We start from the raw sequence: 19,539 nt of genomic DNA on the forward strand, positions 1-19,539 counted from the left end.
GGCGCATCACCAAGTTTGGAGAAATCAGCCATCGTGGCCAAAGTGCATCTCGGTCGTTACGGTCCGACGAGGGATAATTGGGAAAAGCGCTTGCGCGTAGATTGACGGATCAAAGATGGCCTGCTGTACAGGTATAAGATGATGCCTCTCCGCGCCAATCCCTTGACCGCAGACAGTTCTGTGTCCTTGGAAGCGGTATCTCTTGCCATCATCCCACCTGTTGATCTGCGTCTGAAGATTGTTGCCCCTAGGTCTTGGCGCTCACTCGAACCACTATATTTCGTATTTTCCCAGACGAGCCCAAACCATAAGACGGACGCTGGTCACGCCGAAATAGCCTAGATAACCCAGTGCTGTCGTGCTCAGTCACTTATCAAGCGAGGTCACCATGTCTCTCCCATCGGATTTCCAGTGGGGGTTCGCTACCGCTTCGTGAGTGATGCCCCATTCTTTTTCTATATCCCAACCACCAGGGCCCGCCTATTCTGAGTGAATTGCGGAAGCTGACCTGCGGGTTTCCTATTTCAGCTACCAGATCGAAGGAGCCACCGAACAAGACGGACGAGGTCCGTCTATCTGGGATACATTCTGCGCTACTGATGGAAAGATTGCCCATAGCGCAGACGGCAAAACTGCGTGTGACTCTTACAACAGAACTGCGGATGATATCAAACTGCTCAAAGACCTTGGCGCCAAAGTCTACCGTTTCTCACTTGCATGGTCCCGTATCATCCCCTTGGGTGGCCGTAATGACCCAGTCAACCAGAAAGGGCTTGATCATTATGTGAAGTTTGTGGATGACTTGCTCGACGCTGGTATCACCCCTTTCATCACGCTATACCACTGGGATGCTCCGGATGAGCTTGACAAACGATACGGAGGTCTTCTCAACAGGACCGAGTTCCCTCTGGATTTCGAGAACTACGCTCGGATTGTCTTCAAGGCTATACCGAAATGCAAGAATTGGATCACCTTCAATGAGCCATGGTGCAGCTCAATCCTTGGGTACAGCACAGGCTATTTCGCTCCTGGCCACACCTCTGACCGAACAAAGTCCCCAGTTGGGGACAGTGCAAGGGAACCTTGGATTGTTGGCCACAACCTACTTGTTGCACACGGCAGAGCTGTCAAAGTATACCGAGATGAGTTCAAGCCAACCAACGGTGGGCAAATCGGCATCACTTTGAACGGCGACTACACATACCCTTGGGACCCTGAGGACCCTGAAGATGTCGAGGCCGCAAATCGAAAGATTGAGTTCGCTATCTCCTGGTTCGCCGATCCTATCTACTTTGGCAAATACCCTGACTCCATGCTCAAGCAGCTTGGTGACCGCTTGCCGACATTCACGGATGAAGAGAAGGCTTTAGTCCAAGGATCGAACGATTTCTACGGCATGAATCACTACACTGCGGACTATGTTAAGCACAAGTCTGGCACTCCGGCAGAGGACGATTTCCTTGGAAATCTCGAGACCACTGCTTTTGCCAAAAATGGCGACTGTATTGGTGACGAAACACAGTCCTTCTGGCTGCGGCCCAACCCTGAAGGCTTCCGTGCCCTTATCAACTGGTTGAGCAAACGATATGGTTACCCAACAATCTATGTTACCGAGAACGGTACTAGTATCAAGGGTGAAAACGACCTGGGGTTCCCGGAGATCCTGGAAGATGATTTCCGTGTCCGTTACTTCAAAGATTACGCCAATGCTTTGGCAAAGGCCGTTTCAGAAGATGGATGTGATGTCAAGGGCTACATGGCCTGGTCTTTGATGGACAACTTTGAGTGGGCTGAAGGATACGAGACCCGATTCGGCTGCACCTATGTTAACTACGAAGTTGGTCAAGTCAGGACTGCAAAGAAGAGCGGCAATGAGATGGCAGGTCTATTCAAGGGATTGATTAAATCCGAGTAAGCAAATGAGTGCGTTGCATGCAATGTTAGCGACGGCCGCTTGTAGGATAATCATCTATGTAGTTCTTATATATTCATCAATCAGAAGTCGAAGCAACACCTTGCCCCGTGAAATTGCACAGTTTACCTGCTAGCGAGATGTTGGCCGGGACAAGAATTTGGTCCAGCTCCGAACTGTTGAACTCATGTCAGCATCTTTTAATCCGTACCACCTCTCAGCAAGAAAGTAATTCTTCTTATCTGCAATATCTCCAGCGAACCACCTGTCTGGTTTGAAACCACGAGCATCTTCGCCTCAGTACTCTGGAAACGCAATGTGGGTTTCACTGAATTAAAATCCATCCATTCGTTTGTGGGGGTTTTATAATCTACTCTACCCACAGTTGTAACTTAAGCGCCGGAAAGTCAAACAACGGCTAGGCTGACTTATCAGGCATTAGGAGTTTCGCAGTCTGTTTTTGTTGGAAGTGACATAGGATGTTGGGTACTGTTGCCGCGAGCATATCCATACTCGCATATATGATTGATTGGCTTCTGCCCTATGTGCTGGCAAATATTGAGTATTCACGACGAAATAAGTATATAACCCTAAGTCTACGTTATCGTTTACTTTTGTGAGGTTAATGAAAATGTAGCATTCACCGCAAATTCAAAATCATCCGTCACTTTAACGGATTGTTGCCTCCTCAAATGCCAATGCACTCCATATGGGCAACTCTCTGTTTAAATGGTGCCGTTCTGAAGCGGAAAGAAGTCCAACTACATCTGCGAAGACCCATAGGAGTAGACAGGTCTCCAAGCACATTAGTCGAATTGAAGAGGGTACTCAGCAGGGCTGCTGGGTATGCATCAGCCTTCTTGTGGCGACTACTTTATGGGGACAAGTAGACCAAAAAAGACCTGCAGCCATTGAATGTCCGATTCAACAAGGAGAGGTTCACGATAGGGTCAAGCTCCCACTTACCAAAGTTGCAAAAAAAGAATTTCCAAAAGGTCATTGGTCTTCTATTTTTCTCGATGGAAATTTCTGAGACTAACTCACACATATAGAGGGACTTCAAGCTTTCAGATTCGTCCTTGATTCTTGAGTTGCCGATAATTGCATCTGAAGCGCATACGCTTAAATTTATTGGTTACAATCTCAATTGATGCATACGTGGGCACTCGGCTTGTAATATTTATCAGATGGAAATTAAGTCGGGCGTGAATGACAAGTGGCCCAGCTATACTCTGACGATAGATGCCAATGTATCGACTATACAACTGACCGACCTCAGCCCACACATGCAGTCCAAGTACACTGCATTGAGCTTTTGTTGGGAAAGCCAAGAGGAACATCTCACTTCGGTCAAGGAGACATTGCCGCGCCTCGAAGTTGGTAGCAAAATCTCAAACCTACTGAAAGTTTTGAGAGATGCCGTCAAGGTCACAATTAGTTTGGGTTCGAGCTTGATTTCGATCGACTCCATTTGCATTATTCAAACCGACGAAACTCACTGGGGCCGAGAGGCTGCCTGTATGAGAACAATATACGCACAGTCTCTGGCCACCATCATTGTCGGCTCAGCGAACTTATGTAACGAGGGCTTCTTGGAAAGAAACGACAACAATTCATCCATGTCGCCAAGGTCTGTGTCTATGATCAGGCGACTGAGATACTTGCGAGGGTTTAATACGACTGGGGCCATCATAAGGGAGGCTCTCAATCCCACGAGAATGCACGTACGCAGTGGATGGACTTAGTCGATGCTAGAGGCTGAATACTGCAGGAATGTCTATTATTAGGATACTATATGGATTTTACGTCTGGAGAAGTCTAACGAGGGTGCTTTTCTAGCTGAGCTTGTGAGTGTGGCTAAGCACTATATGAGCTGCTCTACGAGCTACTATCAGTTTTTGAAGAGTGGTTTTATATTGTTCAAGAATATTGCTCGTGGATACTTACAGTCAAAACTGACAAATTGGTAGCACATGGTATAGCCAGAAATATATCAGTTTATTCTTCTGCACAACGGTGTGCAGCTGGTCTTTGGATATCGCCAGATTGGAAACGTATTCTAGCGAGGGGAATCTTGTGGCAGAGAAATAGTGACTCTCCTATTTCATCATTTTCAGACATATATATTCACCAACCTTCTCCTGGGTGTCGATGGAAGGAGAACCCGTCCATTACAATCCGACATCATTCAGCGAGTGTACTGACCCATCTGGAGTCATTGATGTGGATATGGATTATCGTACTAATGACATCCTTGGCCGTTTAGATAGTGCAGTTTTGTGAATGCATGGGCCGTTGGTATCCGTGAAACTCAAGTGGAGCGTAACAAATGATACGACGATTTCAAAGCCGCTATCGTGATGGGTCACACATCTGAAAGTTACCATCACGGTTGTCGAACGGACTGATCAGTCGAGGCGGTCCGATTATCTGAAGGCCGTTTCATTGCTATCAGATGCAAGGTCTCGGGTAATGCGCCTGAGGTGAGGTTTGAAGGCGCAGAATTCTATTTGTTGCTAATCGTATACTAAGTGCTTGGTTATATGGTAAGACCCTCGGAAAGGACCAATATAGACTGAAGCTCGTCGCTAATGGCTTTCTGAAGACAGATAAAGCAACTGGCCAGCACTCTGCGTCACCCAAAAGCTCAATGTGCCACGCCGAGTGCTTGATCCATACACACTCATCGCAATTTCCTGGCATTGAGCGTCTTGGATTGTACACGTCAACCCAATGGAATCCGGACGTCGCACGTTCATACGAGGACATCTGTATGTATTAAGCCAAACACACGCCACCACTAGATGAGTCTAATAACTACATAGATTGATGAAATACTACTCTCTATTTAGAAAAGCTTTAAAAAAAATTTCTTCTCCCCGAACCAAAGGCTTGGATGTGGAACTAGCTGTCTAAGTTTTCATTAAATCATGCTCAAGCAAATTCCATCCGCAATGGTCGAGTCACGGGCTCACTTGCCATCTAAAGCCTAGGCACCATTTGCACCACCACCTATCTTGCGCTGATGCACATTGAGGGCATGGTTCTCAAGAGTGGTGCGAGCCTCCAGAGCAACGAGCTTGCCATCAACCGGCTTGAGCTCCAGGATGGTGACCTCCTTGCCCTTGACTTCGGTGTTCGAGGGATCGTTCTTAAGCACTCGCGTGTTGATAGCTTCGAAAATAACAGTGCGGCTGCCATCCTCTTTACCAATATCATAAGCCACAGAAACCTCCCGGTGCAATTTGGCAAGCCTATCGACCCGCTTGATAAGGCCCTGCAGAACCTGACCGACAGGAGTAGGGTCATTGGAATTGGTCACGAAAACGGTCTCGTTGTTGAAAAACTCACGGACCGGCTTCGAAGGCTTTCCGAGAGCATCCCAGGAAGGAAGGAGCTCCTTGAGGAAAACTAGGCCGGGAGAGGCGCTGCTAGGGATGCTCTCATAAGAACCAATGTGCACGCTGGTGGTGGCCATTGTGAAGATATATATATATAAGTATAGAAATGTGGGTTGTACTTGTTTTGTGGAGATGGAGATAAATGCAGTTGACCAGTAGTTGATGAGATAAATGATGTGATTTGGACTGTCTTGGGTTGTCAGAGTGATGTGAGGCTTCTTATACGGATGTCCTCGATCGGCTTTTCCGATCCTTTATCTACGCAGCGTGAACCTCTCCATTTCCGGGGCGACGCTGATATTCATGCATGGCATAGCTCAGCTCTCTATCTCTACGAGGAGCTCTTGGCGGAGTGTTCACATGCTGATGTCTGCGAGTGCAGAAACGCTTGAGCTCCTCAAAGGTAGGGCGCTGTAAACGCGGGAATGGCATGATTTACACCACATGTGGAGCACATTTGCTTGTTCCAGAATGATTTCCTGCATTGTGCCAGAAACACGCATTGGTTCTTAGACCAAGCACGTGCCGGGAAATGTTTGCATTTCAGGAAGTTGACACGGGATGGCCCCCTTGCTTGGGCGACAGTTTGGGGAATGTGCAAGCTGCCTTTCATGTGAAGTGGCAGGCAAACCCGGGCCCAATGCATTACATAAGCGGGGAGGGCCCAAGCGCTACTGTGGGTGTCGGTCGGTGTGGGTGTGGGTGTGGGTGACGTTGCCTAAAGCTCTCTCCATGGGCTTGGAGCTTGACGGGCCAGCATCCGCATCCACATCCGCTTCCAACTGTACCTGGACTACAGCTGCAGCCTGTGAATCTGACGCACCTCTCTATTAATCGTTCACATTCAAGTCTTGGTTGCCAAGCACAGTCGATATTACAACATCTCAAGCCATATTGTAAAATGAGGTGACCAGCAATGGACGCCCCTCATCCTACGGCAGGATGGGAGAAAGTCGGAGATCGCTTCTACCGCAAGACCCAGCTTTACACGGCAGTCTTCGACCGGGATCTCGATTTGAACAATTACATTGTTGCCGGAGCCCCTTATGGAGGCGCCGTAGGTATGATAATTCTCTCATACTCTTTCTTTCATTCCCCCTCCGTCTCTATTTCTTGGCTTATAGAGTTTGCCTGCCATCAACATATCTCACGGCCCAGGTGGGTGTCTGCCCAAGGTGTCATGCTGGGACCCAAATCAAGCGCATGCATGCTGCGGCCTTGCGTTATTCACATGCTCTTACAGGACATGGGACTGTGACGAGTAGACGGCGCCACTTGTTGCAACAAATCACACTTTCTATTCGCATGTACTGATCGTGGTACAGCAATCTACCGGGATGAAACTAAACTACAAACGCTCAGGGCAGCTGCAAAGTCATCAAAGCCGAGCATCGACATCTATAGCTGTGCAGGCAAGCTCCTGAAGAGCATCGCCTGGGACAAAGGCTCTATCAAAGGCTTAGGGTGGTCAGAAGACGAAAAACTTCTCGTCGTTAGTTATGACGGAACTGTTCGCTGCTATTATGACCTCCAAGGCGATTTTACTCAATTTTCTCTTGGACGTGAAGCAGAAGATTTTGGTGTCCACTCATGCAAATTCTATGATACTGGCATGGTCGCGTTGCTTTCCAACAATGCCCTCATTGCCGTTTCCTCCTATGACGAGCCCCGACCAAAGCAACTGGCTACACCGCCTGAAGGAGAGGTCCACGCATGGACTCTGGTATCTCCAAGTTTTACTCTCTCGCGGTCCGTCGAAGTGTTCTTGAGTATCAACCAGACAATCTATGTCATAGATGCTACAGATTGCGAAGACCGGTTCCTCGATATTGGACCTTTCACGCATATCAGTGTCTCCCCCAATGGCAAGTTTGCAGCATTATATGCTGCTGATGGAAGAGCGCACGTCATCACCGCAGATTTCCAGAGCCGATTAAGTGAGCACGACTCCAAATCGAAGATCCCGCCCAAATATTTGCACTGGTGTGGCAATGATGCTGTTGTTATTGCATGGGATGACGAAGTCAACGTTGTTGGGCCTAACAATGCTGTGGCCCACTACTTCTACGACGGAAAAGTACACGTACTGGTTGGTAAGATAAAGGTTTCATATCAGCGTGAGAGAGCCGCAGATTGACACCTTGTCCAGATCACGATGGCGTTAGACTCATTACCAATGACGTGTGCGACTTTTTGCAAAGGGTTCCGGACGTCACCGACGAAGTTTTCCGATTTGGCACTGAGTCGCCGGCCTCGATCCTTTTGGACGCTGTCGAACAGCTCGAGAACCAGTCTCCAAAGGCTGACGACAACATCCAGCTCATACGGGCAAATCTGGTCGAGGCAGTAGACACCTGTGTGGCTGCTGCTGGACATGAATTCAACGTTCACTGGCAGAAACAGTTGTTGAAGGCTGCATCTTTCGGCAAGTCAGTCCTGGATATTTACAACAGTGATGACTTCGTCGACATGTGTGAGACGCTCCGTGTTCTCAATGCCATACGATACTACGAGGTTGGCCTGCCATTGTCTTACGAGCAATACCAGCGACTTACGCCTGAAGGGCTCTTACAAAGATTAATCAATCGCCACGAATACCTTTTAGCCCTTAAGGTGGCCGGCTATCTTCGACTGCCAACTGATCGTATATATGTTCACTGGGCATCTGCCAAGGTTCGTACTGGATCCGAAGATGACGAGGTGATATGCCGTGTGGTGGTAGAGAAGCTCTCTGGAAAGCCCGGTATTTCATTTGAAGCCATTGCTAGGGCGGCCTACGATGAGGGGCGTGGTCGCTTAGCCACCGAACTCCTGAACCACGAACCACGTGCCGGTCGACAAGTACCACTGCTCCTGAGCATGGAGGAAGACGAGATAGCACTTGATAAAGCCATTGAAAGTGGAGACTCGGACCTTATTTTTTTCGTGTTATTACAGCTCAAGAAGAAGCTACCGCTAGCCGCTTTCTTCCGCGTCATCAATGCTCGTCCTGCCGCCACAGCTCTTGTCGAGTCTTCTGCGGCACGAGAAGATGATAATGCCCTGCTCAAGGACCTCTACTACCAAGACGATCGGAGAATAGATGGGGCTGGTGTTTTCATACGAGAAGCTCTACGTCAACCTGATGCTCGTACAGCAGGAGATAAACTGGCTCTCGCGGCTAAGCTGTTATCAGACTCGCGAGAAAACGCCTTTGAGCTGCAATCCCTGAAGGAGGCAGCAACCCTACTCCGCATGCAGGAAGCATTCGATAGAGATTTCTCTGACAGCTTCACTGGCCTGAGCGTGAATGAGACACTGTTCAAGCTGATCCGTTTGGGTTATCATAACAAAGCCAAGAAGATCCAGAGCGAGTTTAAAGTGCCAGAGAAGGTTGCTTGGTGGATCAGGTAAGCCAAAAGAAAGGAAAACCCCCTTCCCCCCCATATCGCGCTAGCTGTGGTAATAGATCTGACACATACCACAGACTCAGAGCACTTGTCGCCAAACGTGACTGGAACGAGATCGAGGAGATTTCCAAAACGAGGAAGAGCCCCATCGGGTGGGAGGTAAGTTGTGCACGGCCAATTTTTATTTCAATTCCATGAATCCCTAACAAAATCACGTGTGCAGCCCTTCTTCAATACTATCCTCCAAGCGGGCAACCCTCGCCTTGCATCCGTCTTCATACCGAAGTGCCAAAACCTCGAACCAGGTGCCACGGTTCCCATGTACGAGAAATGCGGCATGCGTATCAAAGCTGCGGAAGAAGCAGTTAAAACGAAAGACTCAGAGGCATGGTTGCGTCTCCTAGAGGCGGCGGGGAAGAACACCACAGAGGGCAGGGATATTGAGAGGTTGGGTGCTGCTGTGTTCAAGAAATAATGGTAAATGATACATGCGGCCAGTTTTAAATCATAACAATAATTCAATCAACAAAGACTTTCTTTTGCCAATTGGTTTGATCATAATCATGAGTCTTCGTAGTTTAACTATGTTTGTGCATCAATCAGTTCGTTAGATGCTCCGCTGCCTATTTGGCTCCGTCCCTCCTCCCTTCTCTCTAATCCCTACTATACAATGAGACTATACTATAAAAAGACACAGTCCGCTTGATCGTGCCCCGTGTCCGGTATGTTAAATGCCGCATCATGGTTCAGGATCTCCTGTAGATAGTGCATTTCGCCGTGCCGGACAACGGACCTACTTCATTTCTAAACCACTCACCCCATTATCGCCTAGAGGCGGTGTGGGCAACGGAATATCATCCGTCTCTTGTACTGCTTTATGAAGCCCATTACTCGGCACATCAACATTGTTAGAGCCGTCCGGTTTCACGGCATTCGTCGTGGAAGCAGCAGGGCCGCCGCCGCCGCCACCGCCAAAAATTCCCTTGCCTATTTCCAGGCCGACAACACCATCCCTGAGCTTTGCGAAGTTGGAAGCAAAAGCCCCAGGGGTATCGGCACTGGCACTCTTCTTTAAGGCGGCGTGAGAGTTTCTTGTAGTGTCCGGCGTAAGAGCTTCATGTGCCGTTTCAACACCCATCAAGACGCTTGTTGATGCCTTGAGCGCGGGTGTCGATGACTGCGCTGGCAGTGGGCTCCTACTCCTACTGCTAGGTGCCGGGCTCGTCGAAACGTTTGCGCTGTAGTTGTGGACACGATCGCCACGTGCAGCGGCAGCGTCGAGGTACTCGTTCATCTCTGCGTCTGTGCGGCCAAAGACGCCCGCCCACCAGCGGATCTCGCCCAGGTTTGGGAAGATTAGACGCTCGCGACCGGATTGGCGGTCATCGATCGTAGGGTCGTACTCAGGATTCGTAAACTCCTGCTTGCGAGAAAGAAAATAGTCCCAAACGCTTCGCGTGCGTTCGGCCGCATGCGCATCCTTCCGGGCCTTCTCGGAATTCCACAAGAATGTTCCGTACTGTGCAGAATAAAGGTGGTAAAGTAACCGGCGGAGGAAGCGCTCGTTGAATTCAAAACGAGTGGGGTGCTGCCGTAGAAGCTGATAGGTGGCATCCAGATACTGGTGAAAGACAGGTGATATCTCGTTAGGCCGGGTTGCCTCGCCTTCGCCACGCTTTATTTGCGAAGGGTCATCTGGTGGTGATGAAAGGTCATCGGAGTCTGCGTTGTCGTCTTTGTGTGCATTTTTCTTGTTGAAGAAACGGGTTGCACTGGCGAAGGCCTTCTCCAGCGCCTCGCCTGCTCGGCCATCCGACTCGCCGGGTTGGAGGGTGCTTCCCGCCATTGCGTCCTTCTCTACTGTGAACCATTTTTCGTGGTTCAAGAGGCCACCGCGTGTACCGAACATATGCCCGAATGACATCCAGTCCTTCTCGGCAAGAATGATGAAACCATCTATCGTGCGGTAGAAAGGATCAAGCATGATCTGGGACAGCGCAGACAGTTGACTAGTTCGGTCCCAACCATCCGAGCAGTGTATCAGAACGTGAGAGTGCCGTATACCAACCTGCCGAGCAATCAAGGCTGAGCCATCCAACACACCAGTAATATGCTTGAGCCAGGCACTCTTCTGGAGAAGATCTCGGTTTGGTGGCAAACGACTAATATCGCCATCCTTGATCGCTTCTATTACTGTGTTGAGAGACTCGCGCATGACGTGGATATTGTCAATATTGAGGTAGGCCTTTTTGGCGAAGTTGTAGTAGTCCATATTCTCCGACCCCTTGCCCATGGCTTGCATGACTACAGCATTGATCGTCGGGCGGGCGTCGACAATAAGATTGCTTTGCTGTGCGCCAAATATGACTCGCTTGCCGGTCTTTGCGTCGTAGTTCGGATCACCAGCTGCAATGAGATCATCTTCGAGTTGTGCCGTCGCAAAAGTCACGGCATCTAGACTAGATTCTCGTATGTCGACTTGGCTGGAGGCTGGACTGGGCTCCGTGGTTTCCGGGGCTGGAACGTCAAGGCCGTTAAACTCGACAGTGGCTGAAGCAGAGAAGCTTGCGCTCACGATTCTCTCGTCTTGTGGGCTGCGGTTTCCCCTTAGACCAACGCATGGTTGTGAGCTTCTCGTGATAGAACAGTTGTTGAGAGAGTGCAAATATGTCAGGACGGGAATGCGCTGTCGCGAGCGGTATGGACCAGCGTGTTTGATGACGTTGTCGGAGATGGACGAGGGCACTACCAGCAACCCCGGGTATGTCGGAGAGAAGGCGTAGTCCTTGTTGATGGTGGATATTCTCCAGCCTCTGTCTTGGGACTTGCTGCTGATGCCTTGCCTCCTGAACTCTGCCTTGGGATCGTACAGCTCCCAGCCATTGAATGGCTTCTCCTGCTTGAGCGGCTGATAGCTGAAGGCGTACAGCTTCTCTATTGACCCCAGGCGACATGTGCGGTTCCGAATAAACTCGAAAGCTTCGCGTGCGCTTGTATCATCCTTGAAGTGGATGCTCATAAATGTGAAGTCGCGACCTCGTATACGTATGGTAGAGGGCCTTCCAGACGTCGGGGGCGAAGGTCGAAAGTTGCAGTAGTTGAGGATAGGATATGCGATGTAGAGTTCTCGGTTCTTTGGGGCGTTTGGTGGTAACTTGGCATCCGAGGGAGGGACATTTGGCATCACAAATACTATGTGGTGCTCCGATAGATGCAGGTCACCTTTATGGACCTCGCCCCCGCGAATGGCTTCAACATCGGGTATCTAGCGATTCGGTTAGCAGGGTGGTCGGGGTCGGCCCCGGGGGAAGAACGCATGTCTAAGCACATGCACTCATCCGTGTGAGGGAGAAGGCAAGAAGAGGAATGGATACCTTTTTGACCTGCATCTTCGAAGAGTTTTGGTCTGAACTGCACAAGCACTTCTGCGCACGGAAAGGAGCGTGTAATGTCTTAAAGCGACCTGCATGGGCAAAGGATGTGCCGGGGCTGTCAGGAGGGCAGCTCTGAATTGTGGGAAAGGACAACACTGCTGGGTGATGAAATGGGTTGCGTTCTAAGCGTGAGACTGGGCTGGACTGCAAAAGATTCAATCAAAAGCCTGGAGAAGCCAGTCTAGTACTGATTGCCGGTGCAAAAAGTCACACATGCTCGACATTCAAGTCTGATTTGCTGTTTTGGAGACACTTGGAAATCACAAGCCTACCACGCCACGAAGGTAGCCACGAAGACAGCCACGAAGGTAGCTGCTGGCCGTGGTCATGACCATCACTGGAGGTGCAGCTACATAACAAGTTCCTGAGGTTAACAAGTTGCTCGCAGCATCTAGCCAGGCGGCGGGGCAGTCGGCATCAGAAACAGATGCAAGAAGCCTTGGCCATTGGATTTGAATGCAGTGCGAGGCTGATGTATCGGTTAGTCCGGTGATGCATGGGGAGGGAACAAGAGCTCAGGTGAGTGAGCTGCTGTAATATTTCCTCTGAGGCGAATGCCCCGACGTCACACTGTAACTTAGTGAGTGCATCTACCACTCTCGCTGGAGAGTAGCACCCATCCCGTACTGTAAATGCACAACTGGGGGAGGGGGGGGGGGGCAAGACGCTCCAAGTGATGCCTGTCCGTGTGCCAAGATTTGCTCGTCATATCGACAATCGACAATCGATAAGCGATAAGCGATAAGCGATAAGCGAGCGAGTGGGGATGTCCTTGCTAAAGCCTGTTTAAGTGAATAAGCTGCAGTTATATGAATAGGTGCGGGGCCAGTTTCTCCTAAGCCGTACTATTACCTTCTCGGTGCGGGCCCACTCAATCATTCCTATTCCTATTCCCATTCTAATTCTATCCCACACAACCCTAGATTTCTGGTGAGAAATTCTGGTGCAGTCCAATCAGCGCTCAGCAAATCCACTCCACCACAATACTTTTCGTGACCTCTTTTGCGACTCCTGCCTCCAGGCCGTTCACGACAACCATCACCCAACGAGCAAAGACACCTGATCGACTTCCCGCCAGTCAATCAACAACTACCGTCAAAATGGCTGTCCCCGGTACTCAGATGTAAGCCCAATATTGGTCATTTTCCCCCGCCCCCGGTTGGATTTGCATTTGGATTTGCGTGTGCTGGGCTGCAACGGCAATGACCATGTGCTGACCTTGTCCTTTCTTCTCCAGCTCCAAGCGCAGAAAGTTCGTCGCCGATGGTGTTTTCTACGCCGAGCTGAACGAGTTCTTCCAGCGCGAGCTCGCTGAGGAGGGTTACTCTGGCGTCGAGGTCCGCGTCACACCCACCGTCACCGACATCATCATCCGCGCCACCCACACCCAGGAGGTTCTCGGTGAGCAGGGTCGCCGCATCCGCGAGCTCACCTCCCTCATCCAGAAGCGATTCAAGTTCCCCGAGAACAGCGTCTCCCTCTACGCCGCCAAGGTCCAGAACCGTGGTCTCTCCGCCGTCGCTCAGTGCGAGTCCCTCCGATACAAGCTTCTCAACGGTCTCGCCGTCCGTCGTGCCTGCTATGGTGTCCTCCGCTTCATCATGGAGTCCGGCGCCAAGGGTTGCGAGGTCGTCGTCTCCGGTAAGCTCCGTGCTGCCCGTGCCAAGTCCATGAAGTTCACCGACGGTTTCATGATCCACTCTGGTCAGCCCGCCCGCGACTTCATCGACCACGCCACCCGCCACGTCCTGCTCCGCCAGGGTGTCTTGGGTATCAAGGTCAAGATCATGCGCGGCTCCGACCCCGAGGGCAAGGCCGGTCCCCAGAAGACTCTCCCTGACGCCGTCACCATCATCGAGCCCAAGGAGGAGCAGAGCGTCATCCAGCCCATGTCCCAGGACTACGGTGCCAAGGCCGCCCAGATGCAGGCTCAGGCTGAGGCCCAGCGTGCTGCTGAGGAGGGCGAGGGTGCCGAGGCCGAGGCCGCCCCCGCCGCCGAGGAGCAATAGGATTGAGGCAATCGGTGTTGGGTTCCCTCAGTTTACTTCCGACATCCGGCTCTCACGATCCGGAAAAGAAGAAGAAGATGGCATAATGATGACAGCATGTGGAAGGTACGATCAGGCGTTTTATCTTTGCAATGCTAAGGAATGGCAAATTTCGGTAGTCACATTGTGAATACAGATGATTCACTAAACTTACCACGTCTTCCGAGTGAAACAAATGCAAGGGACGTGTGAAGCCGAAGATGCGTGATTATAGAATCGAGCGACGCTGAATCTAACAAGACTGGCCACCACCACGAGTATCCCATCCCTTTTGAAGGGGGTTATTTAGTTTTTGGAATTTGCAAAAGTTAGCGAACGTAGCACGAGCGCGGCATAGCTCTCGGCATTCATGCTTAGATGCAGATGGCTGCACTCCCCATGTGATTGGGCCACGCTCCGTGTCCCCCCCTCTTTGATAGTGTTCGATTTCATTCTTCCATGAATCTCCCACGTGCAGTTCTTAATCGAACCCTGGGATTGGCCTTCTAGACTGTCCAGCTTCTCTTCAACACCACGGACTCGGACCGTGCGCGCAGAGAGGGTGAGAATTGTCAGTTTCATTCAAGTTTCTCCTGGGCCCGCTTGCACTGTATCACAACGATGGAGAGAGGGTTCAAGGAGCACTGCCGCTCTCATAATCTCCCTCGCGCTCGAATGCCACATGAAGCAAATCTGGTATCACGCGAGCATTCTTCCCACCTACATACACAAACGGCGGCGAGTCTATCCTCTGTACCAGAGGATGTCTGGGCGTAGTGTGATGTTGGCCATGGGCACACGCACGTCCCGTGCGACGGATTCTGCTGCAGAAGAACTCATCGGCCAGGCCTGAACTCAAAGGGGATGATGCTCAACAAAGCAAGCACACTGGGAAAGGAACACCGAGAAATGCCACGATAAAGTCGTGTGCCCAGCAGGAGGTCGTCGAACGAACCTATTTCCCCAATTCTCACCAGATCGTGGCGTTGTTCCAGTATGAAATGGTCGAACCATTTGAAGCACCGTCGTTTCTTTTTCGTCTATCAAGAACATAAGGCAACTTGCCTGTGGGTCCATCAGCATAAAGAAACACCCAGTTATCTAGCCTGCCAATACCAGGTTTCTGGGTATCTGCTGTGTCCCCTCTTTACAATGTATCGTACACTACATGGCTTTTTATAAGCATGGCTCGAAAGACATCATGCTATGCCAAAATAGATCGATCAATAGAGGTAGCTCGCTACCGCTGTCATGCCAAAAATTTCTTTCGTAATCCCTGAACGCCGTATGCGATGAGAAGATGATTCCAATCCCCATGCCCCTAAAAGTTCCCAGCTCTATACTCCTGTCATGTAAACCGCGCCAAGCCCTTCTCGTTCAATCGTGTGGTAGTCTTCAATCAAAAGTTCCCAGCCTCCCTTTTCATGACAGGTAGTCGAAGATAAATTTACAGTGTGTGTTGATGATGTGTTTGTTGGTGGTGGAGCTCAGAGTGTGCGAGCTTGATTGTTCGGTACTCACCGCTCAGCAGCTTTTGAGGACTGCAGCTCGATCGAGTTGCCACGAGATTTCTTGGCATGCCCATTGCCATTCGTCGTCGCGTTGTCGGCATCGCTGTCATCTGCCAGGTCTGTCAGACCAAAACCAGCCTCCTCGTCATATCCACGCATCAAGCCTTCTCTGTCGTTAGTACTCCCAACACTGTAGCGTGGGTCCATGCTCCGTCTCGCAGACATGCTCAACCGTGTTTGTACACTCGAGATCATGTCTGTGCCTCCCACATCCCTGCCGCGGCGCGCAAGCATCTTGTCGCCATTAGGGTCAGCGCGTGAGAGGTTGAGCAGATAGACACCAGTAAAAGTGACGAGGAACCCGCAGAGAAGGGATAGTGTGTTGACGGGATCGTTCGTGTTGAAGCCCGAGAAGAGGATGAACGAGGCGCATAGGGTGGCCGTCGTGAAGGTAACGTAGTACAAGGGGTTGACACTGTTGTAAGGTGGTTAGACTGGGAGACTCGCTTTGCAACACGCAAGCATTGCGGAAAGGGGAGAGGACACATACATCTGGGTAGAGAAGGTGGCCAGAGCTTTGTTGAAGTAGTTCATCTGAACGAGTATGCAGACAAGGCATAGGATCATGAAGACGTATGTGGAGGCGTGAACGAACTGGTTGTTGCCCGCAAAGGTAAGCTTGACAGCGATACCGAATGCCTTGACAGACATGACAGACACGGAGCCGACGGTCGAGCAGATGGAGAGGTAGATCAAGGGGTTTTTCTTTCCGTGGATTGGTGCAATCCTGTAAATCATGACTGTCGCGAACACGACGACAACGAAACAGTAGAGAAGGTAGCCTGTAGCGACAGTTAGTTGAGCAATGACAATATGACCAATGCCTGGCTAAGAGACGACTCACCAGGCGCAAGAGCATATTCCAGGATCTGGTCAATGGTTTCGATCTCCTCGTCGGGCGGCGCGTGAAGAACAATAACGATGGCGCCGATGAGACAGATGGCGCAACCCAACCTGCCCAGTGTTCCAAGCTCTTCTTTCAAGAAATATGACCCCAGCACAGCTCCTATCAAGACGCTGAGGGCACCCAGAGGCGTGACCAGAATAGCTGGCGCAAATGCGTAGGCGGCAAAGTTGCAGACCTCACCAGCAACCACTAAGATGAATGTCAGTCAGTCCACCGTTGTGTTGTGCCGCAAAGGGTGCCAAAAGCGGATCTCACAGCTCAGAATTCCTATCCACCACAAGGGGTTGCGAAGATATACGAAGCCATCGCCCTCAAACCCATGCCTTTCGCCAGCTTGCAGTAGACCCTATTTATCCATGTCAGCTGGCCATCTTGATTTGAGGCGCAATTCGGAACACGTGGAGGATGGAGGTCCTATCGAGGAAGACGGTCTCGTCGGACTATTGGATCGTACCTTTTTCGTTATTACGAAACTTGTGCCTGCAGACAAAAGACTGTCAGTTTGTTCCACCAGATTAGGGACAACTCTCGGATGACTCCCCCGAGCCTGTGGACGCAACGTACCTATAGCCAAACTAGATGACATGGCCAAAGCCAGTCCGATGTATCTGTAGACAGCCGCGTTAGTGTGTGATGCCAGCCATTTTGAGGTAACGGTCCGGTCTGGGCAGGGCGACAAGAAAGGCAAGCACGGAACATACTTTTCCTCGAGCATCATTTCGGTGAGTATGCGCCTGTGCCGGCTTTGTTTGTAGTTAGACAAGAGGGCTTCTAATCAGTCCCTTAGGTGTCTTTGTGGTTCAAGCCGCTCGCGCCTGGCGAAGGGCAGTCGCAGTTACACGAGCAAATGCTTGTCTGTACCAGAGAGACGAGTCGCGTCCGGTGCGCTGCTTCGTATCCAGTGCCGAAAGGACAGCTGGAGATTATGGATCTGGTCTTGGTCAAAGTAGACGTCTGGACTGAAATCCGGCGACTTGGGTTCGTCTTGGTTGTTTGGTTGGGATGCGCGCGCTAAGCGAGAGAATGGCGCAGTGCGATATCTGGTCAGGTGCAGAGAGGAGTATCGGATCGAATGGCCCCCCCAGTCCGGGTGTTGTTGAGTCGCAACAATGAAAGTGAGCTTTGAAGGGGTGTATAATGGCTCAAAGGTAACTCAGAAGGCCGGCGGGGTTGTTGCTTTGCTTTGCGTTGCTCCGGTTCGGTTCGCGACCAAACTCCGGCGGGATTGTGTAGATGTGTCCTCGTGGTCAAATCCAAAGATGGTGGACTGGAGTGTGTTTCTGTTTCTGTCTCTGTTTCGTGGACAGATGGGTTGGGTTCTGGGGCGGGACGTGCGTCAAGGTGAGGGAAAGGGCAAGGCAAGGTACGGAGTGAGTTTGGAGTGCGAGAAGAGCTGTACGGTATGTGCCCCGTATCGTCTGTGATTGGGGACCGGCAACCGTATTGTAGGTTAGTACTTTAATTTACTGCGGTGGTGCAGATAATACTCCCCCGTAAGGCAAAGTCGTAAATAAATAAAAATAAACCCCCAAATAAAGACTTGAAGACAAGACAGACGTAACAACCGCTATTGGCGTCAGGCATAGCGTAGTTTAAGTTAGGTGAGTTTTTGCTTTCTTTCACTAACGTCGTTTTTCAAGGTTCAGAGCCCGTCAGGACTGTCCCCACTCCCCCCAAGTTGAGCTAGTCTTACCCCTGGCTCCAGTAACACTGGGCACGGATTTGCATTTCGATGGGTTTGAACGCTCCAGACCAGACTTTCCAATGCCAAGCCCACATGTTGTAATAGCAGAAAACGGGCGTGGCCAGCCCAGGGCAGGTTACATATCAATCCCATCTGTCACTATGTATGCGTGCAAATCATAAAGAGGGGCTGTAGAGACCATCAGCTGTGCGATGCAGTATCTTCCCGCAAACCAAACCAAATCAAATCAAGTCAAGTCAAAGTCAAGGCTGCAACTCTTGACATACAGCACAGTACATAGTACAGAGCACCCCTGTGAAGTGACAAGGGCAACGTACCATGTATGATGTACGTAGCGGCAGCGCCGCCAAGCCTGTCCTGAGCGAGCTCCGGGGACACTGCGTCACCTACCAGTTCAGTTAGCACCTGGCATATGAGAACAAAGGACACGATGAAAGGCACCTCCAAGTCCGTTCGGATCAAAGGCCTTCACAAGACAAACCAATCCGAGGGCGCTTCAATTCGTTCTGTCCTCCACGGCAATCAAAGTGCGTCTTCTGAACCGTGGCCTGATGAGACCGTGGTTTTCCAAGCGCTGAAACAATTCACCTACTGTAGCCGATCCCGCTTCTGAAACTTCTTCGAACCCTGGGCGCTAGCCAAGGATTGAGTGTCTGCATCTGCGCTGCACTGCACAGCCTCGCGGCCCTCCTCGGTTGAGATCAAAAAGGATCGCCATTGCTCGTGACGGTCCCTGTTACGTGCTTGAGGGTAACGAGTAGCTTTGTGACCGGAAGTTTGAAGATTGCGCTAAGCAGGACGGCTCGACTCAAAAGAAAAGGAAAATGCAAGGGCTTGAAGGGCTAAGCTTGAATTTCTTGTCCCTATCTCCCGTAAAATTTTGCAATCTTCTTTACCTTTTCCTATCGCTGATCCGCCAGTAGGAATGAACAGGACACATCCATACTTCAACATTGCCCCGTTGCGCATCAAACGACTAAGACTTCGAATCCAGGCCCTAAAGAATGGCGCCAAATCCTCACAACCACGTCGTCAGATACCAATTATATCTTAGCCTATTGCTATATCCACAGTTCGGCAGTGCAAGCCTTGTTCGTATTCAAAGCTGACGTGTAGTCCAAGATTTTGGCATAGCTCGGTTGTCCCAAAATTGCTGACGACGACTGGGTGGGCTGTTCCGCTCCAGAACAGTA

At 50.6% G+C, this 19,539-nt stretch overlaps 7 protein-coding genes across 7 annotated transcripts; 3 read left to right on the forward strand and 4 right to left on the reverse strand.

Moving 5' to 3' along the window:
• Positions 1 to 388: 388 nt before the first annotated feature.
• Positions 389 to 1,915, forward strand: BKA67DRAFT_653967 (family 1 glycosyl hydrolase; the record flags this gene model as incomplete). Its single annotated transcript, XM_046106480.1, has 2 exons — positions 389 to 432; positions 529 to 1,915. The coding sequence occupies 2 exons, from the start codon at positions 389 to 391 to the stop codon at positions 1,913 to 1,915; spliced, it is 1,431 nt and encodes a 476-aa protein (XP_045964942.1).
• Positions 1,916 to 2,690: 775 nt separating this feature from the next.
• BKA67DRAFT_549266 (uncharacterized protein) lies at positions 2,691 to 3,270 on the reverse strand. Its single transcript, XM_046101569.1, has 2 exons — positions 2,965 to 3,270; positions 2,691 to 2,907 (listed from the first exon to the last, which is right to left on the reverse strand). Exon 1 carries the CDS (start codon positions 3,250 to 3,252, stop codon positions 2,980 to 2,982), a length of 273 nt encoding a protein of 90 aa, XP_045964943.1. The 5' UTR covers positions 3,253 to 3,270; the 3' UTR covers positions 2,691 to 2,907; positions 2,965 to 2,979.
• Positions 3,271 to 4,643: 1,373 nt separating this feature from the next.
• BKA67DRAFT_549267 (uncharacterized protein) lies at positions 4,644 to 5,886 on the reverse strand. Its single transcript, XM_046101570.1, has one exon. It carries the CDS (start codon positions 5,388 to 5,390, stop codon positions 4,902 to 4,904), a length of 489 nt encoding a protein of 162 aa, XP_045964944.1. The 5' UTR covers positions 5,391 to 5,886; the 3' UTR covers positions 4,644 to 4,901.
• A 191-nt stretch (positions 5,887 to 6,077) lies between these two features.
• BKA67DRAFT_549269 (vacuolar protein sorting-associated protein) lies at positions 6,078 to 9,242 on the forward strand. The gene is made up of 5 exons (XM_046101571.1): positions 6,078 to 6,374; positions 6,639 to 7,406; positions 7,463 to 8,702; positions 8,780 to 8,861; positions 8,926 to 9,242. Exons 1-5 carry the CDS (start codon positions 6,230 to 6,232, stop codon positions 9,175 to 9,177), a joined length of 2,487 nt encoding a protein of 828 aa, XP_045964945.1. The 5' UTR covers positions 6,078 to 6,229; the 3' UTR covers positions 9,178 to 9,242.
• Positions 9,243 to 9,284: 42 nt separating this feature from the next.
• Positions 9,285 to 12,091, reverse strand: BKA67DRAFT_590068 (protein phosphatase; the record flags this gene model as incomplete). The annotated part of the gene is made up of 3 exons (XM_046104549.1): positions 9,285 to 9,362; positions 9,631 to 11,967; positions 12,077 to 12,091. 3 exons carry the CDS (start codon positions 12,089 to 12,091, stop codon positions 9,285 to 9,287), a joined length of 2,430 nt encoding a protein of 809 aa, XP_045964946.1.
• A 1,062-nt stretch (positions 12,092 to 13,153) lies between these two features.
• Positions 13,154 to 14,307, forward strand: BKA67DRAFT_66463 (40S ribosomal protein S3-like protein). Its single transcript, XM_046108413.1, has 2 exons — positions 13,154 to 13,259; positions 13,374 to 14,307. The coding sequence occupies exons 1-2, from the start codon at positions 13,237 to 13,239 to the stop codon at positions 14,143 to 14,145; spliced, it is 795 nt and encodes a 264-aa protein (XP_045964947.1). The 5' UTR covers positions 13,154 to 13,236; the 3' UTR covers positions 14,146 to 14,307.
• Positions 14,308 to 15,463: 1,156 nt separating this feature from the next.
• Positions 15,464 to 17,554, reverse strand: BKA67DRAFT_66520 (magnesium transporter NIPA-domain-containing protein). The gene is made up of 7 exons (XM_046108520.1): positions 17,343 to 17,554; positions 17,206 to 17,249; positions 17,096 to 17,121; positions 16,897 to 16,987; positions 16,579 to 16,830; positions 16,225 to 16,516; positions 15,464 to 16,149 (listed from the first exon to the last, which is right to left on the reverse strand). Exons 1-7 carry the CDS (start codon positions 17,357 to 17,359, stop codon positions 15,681 to 15,683), a joined length of 1,191 nt encoding a protein of 396 aa, XP_045964948.1. The 5' UTR covers positions 17,360 to 17,554; the 3' UTR covers positions 15,464 to 15,680.
• Positions 17,555 to 19,539: the final 1,985 nt, after the last annotated feature.

This window comes from Truncatella angustata, assembly GCF_020726525.1.
Source record: "Truncatella angustata strain MPI-SDFR-AT-0073 chromosome Unknown BKA67scaffold_1, whole genome shotgun sequence".
Taxonomy (NCBI): domain Eukaryota; kingdom Fungi; phylum Ascomycota; class Sordariomycetes; order Amphisphaeriales; family Sporocadaceae; genus Truncatella; species Truncatella angustata.

What these genes read in the sequence shown, in the direction of transcription:
- BKA67DRAFT_549266 (XM_046101569.1), bottom strand. Translation starts at nt 3,252, where the DNA reads ATGTTCCTCTTGGCTTTCCCAACAAAAGCTCAATGCAGTGTACTTGGA.
- BKA67DRAFT_549267 (XM_046101570.1), bottom strand. Translation starts at nt 5,390, where the DNA reads ATGGCCACCACCAGCGTGCACATTGGTTCTTATGAGAGCATCCCTAGC.
- BKA67DRAFT_549269 (XM_046101571.1), top strand. Translation starts at nt 6,230, where the DNA reads ATGGACGCCCCTCATCCTACGGCAGGATGGGAGAAAGTCGGAGATCGC. An exon ending in AAAAGTACACGTACTGGTTG is followed by an intron (nt 7,407 to 7,462) that starts GTAAGATAAAGG and finishes CACCTTGTCCAG; the next exon opens with ATCACGATGGCGTTAGACTC. An exon ending in AAGGTTGCTTGGTGGATCAG is followed by an intron (nt 8,703 to 8,779) that starts GTAAGCCAAAAG and finishes CACATACCACAG; the next exon opens with ACTCAGAGCACTTGTCGCCA.
- BKA67DRAFT_66463 (XM_046108413.1), top strand. Translation starts at nt 13,237, where the DNA reads ATGGCTGTCCCCGGTACTCAGAT. An exon ending in GCTGTCCCCGGTACTCAGAT is followed by an intron (nt 13,260 to 13,373) that starts GTAAGCCCAATA and finishes TTTCTTCTCCAG; the next exon opens with CTCCAAGCGCAGAAAGTTCG.
- BKA67DRAFT_66520 (XM_046108520.1), bottom strand. An exon ending in GTGGATAGGAATTCTGAGCT is followed by an intron (nt 16,831 to 16,896) that starts GTGAGATCCGCT and finishes CATTCATCTTAG; the next exon opens with TGGTTGCTGGTGAGGTCTGC. An exon ending in GGAATATGCTCTTGCGCCTG is followed by an intron (nt 16,517 to 16,578) that starts GTGAGTCGTCTC and finishes CTGTCGCTACAG; the next exon opens with GCTACCTTCTCTACTGTTTC.